At 39.3% G+C, this 2,466-nt stretch overlaps 1 protein-coding gene across 1 annotated transcript; it reads right to left on the minus strand.

Annotated features, from left to right (window-relative positions):
* Nucleotides 1–1,160: 1,160 nt before the first annotated feature.
* Nucleotides 1,161–2,186, minus strand: LOC107721030 (gastrula zinc finger protein XlCGF8.2DB-like; the record flags this gene model as incomplete). The annotated part of the gene is made up of 1 exon (XM_016528882.1): nucleotides 1,161–2,186. A coding segment is annotated over one exon (1,026 nt), but the record flags the coding sequence as incomplete, so codon positions are not given.
* Nucleotides 2,187–2,466: the final 280 nt, after the last annotated feature.

Genomic DNA, 2,466 nt, shown 5'->3' on the forward strand with positions numbered 1-2,466 from the left:
AAGTGTTTGCACACATATTTTTTGATAATTTATATACATTGTTACACATGTGATTAGCTATTATGCAACCTACAGCTTGAACCAGATTCCAGATGTCATCAAAGAAGTCTCAACAGTAGCCCTAATCAAATCCAGACTGAAAACATGTTTACCTGTGCATTCTCTCACTAAAGATACATCAAAAAATGCAGTGCAATATTCATTATTTCCCACAGTTTATGTCCTTTTTATTTATAATTTTCATTTGCATTGTGTCTGTCACAGCAAAATGGAAGTTTATGTAATATTTTGATTGTGATGTATTAACCTGAATCAAATATAAAAGTGATGCCTCTATTCAATCAAAATTAATTTCACACTTCCACATATCTTCTGGTGCCATTTTAAATTGTGTGAAAAGAATTTTAAAGTTTAACTGGCTCAGCAAAGAACAAAAATAGGGTCTCACTTCTGCGTGATATTACAGGTATACAGTATCTCACAGAAGTGAGTACACCCCTCACATTTTTGTAAATATTTTATTATATCTTTTCATGTGACAACACTGAAGAAATGACACTTTCCTACAATGTAAAGTAGTGAGTGTACAGCTTGTATAACAGTGTAAATTTGCTGTCCCCTCAAAATAACTCAACACACAGCCATTAATGTCTAAACCGCTAGCCACAAAAGTGTGCTGCCGGCACTGGGGAGCTACAGTTCATTGAGGGAACCATGAATGCCAACATGTACTGTGACATACTGAAGCAGAGCATGATCCCCTCCCTTCGGAGACTGGGCCGCAGGGCAGTATTCCAACATGATAACGACCCCAAACACACTTCCAAGATGACCACTGCCTAGCTAAAGAAGCTGAGGGTAAAGGTGATGGTTTGTCCAAGCATGTCTCCAGACCTAAACCCTATTGAGCATCTCAAGGTCTCTAACATCCACCAGCTCCGTGATGTCGTCATGGAGGAGTGGAAGAGGACTCCAGTGGCAAACTGTGAAGCTCTGGTGAACAAGATATAATAAAATATTTACAAAAATGTGAGGGGTGTACTCATTTCTGTGAGATACTGTATCTGTAAGTGTGATTTTTCTTTCTTTCAGCACAATGATCACTCCATGCAGAGTGATGCACAGGTGATTTTTGAAATTGCTAGGTTTTTCAAACCTCATCACACTGAGGAACATTGCAATTTCTTTCCAGAATGAGCTTGCAAGTGACGTTTCAGGTGTTTGAGATACGTGAAACTAATTTCACACTGTAGACACGTGAATGGCTTCTCTCCAGTGTGAATCCTCATGTGAGTATTTAGATTTCCTTTAACTGTGAAACTCTTTCCACACTGAGGGCAGGTGAAAGGTTTCTCTCCAGTGTGAACTCTCATGTGGCCATTAATTGTTGCTTTATGTGTAAAACTCTTTCCACACTGTTGGCAGGTGTAAGGATTTTCTCCAGTGTGAATTCTCATGTGGATTTTAAGCCTTTCTTTTTTAGTGAAACTCTTTCTACACTGTTGGCAGGTGTAAGGCTTCTCTCCAATGTGAATCCTCATGTGAGTATTTAGATTTCCTTTAACTGTGAAACTCTTTCCACACTGTTGGCAGGTGAAAGGTTTCTCTCCAGTGTGTATTCTCATGTGGACGTCAAGGTTTCCTTTTTCAGTGAAATGTTTTCCACACTGTTGGCAGGTGAAAGGTTTCTCTCCAGTGTGTATTCTCATGTGGACGTCAAGGTTTCCTTTTTCAGTGAAACGTTTTCCACACTGTTGGCAGGTGTAAGGATTTTCTCCAGTGTGAATCCTCATGTGGATTTTAAGCCTTTCTTTTTTAGTAAAACTCTTTCCGCACTGTTGGCAGGTGTAAGGCTTCTCTCCAGTGTGAATCCTCATGTGAGTATTTAGATTTTCTTTAACTGTGAAACTCTTTCCACACCGAGGGCAGGTAAAAGGTTTCTCCCCAGTGTGAACTCTCATGTGGGCATTAATTGTTGCTTTATGTGTAAAACACTTTCCACACTGTTGACAGGTGAAATAACTTCTAGATCTAGTTGTTTGAGCTCTTTTTCGTGAGGAAGACATTTTAGTCTGAACAACTAAAATATCGTTTGCAGTTGTGAAATTATGTTTCTCTTCCTTCACATCATTCAGTTCTTGACTCTCCTCTTTCAGCGGCATCAGGTCTGAGGTGAAAAGAGACAAATACAAGTTAACCCCAGTTTAATGGCACAAAGCAGCAGATATCAAAACATTTAGCTATCCTCAAAGTTTTTGGGGCAATTATGATGATGTTTCTCTTCCTTCACATCATTCAGTTCTTGACTCTCCTCTATCAGCGGCATCAGGTCTGAGGTGAAAAGAGACAAATACAAGTTAACCCCAGTTTAATGGCACAAAGCAGCAGATATCAAAACATTTAGCTATCCTCAAAGTTTTTGGGGCCAGCGTCCCCTACCCATTATCAAATAAAATGTAGTCTGAT

This window comes from Sinocyclocheilus rhinocerous, unplaced genomic scaffold, assembly GCF_001515625.1.
Source record: "Sinocyclocheilus rhinocerous isolate Xijiao unplaced genomic scaffold, SAMN03320098_v1.1 scaffold6081, whole genome shotgun sequence".
NCBI lineage: Eukaryota > Metazoa > Chordata > Actinopteri > Cypriniformes > Cyprinidae > Sinocyclocheilus > Sinocyclocheilus rhinocerous.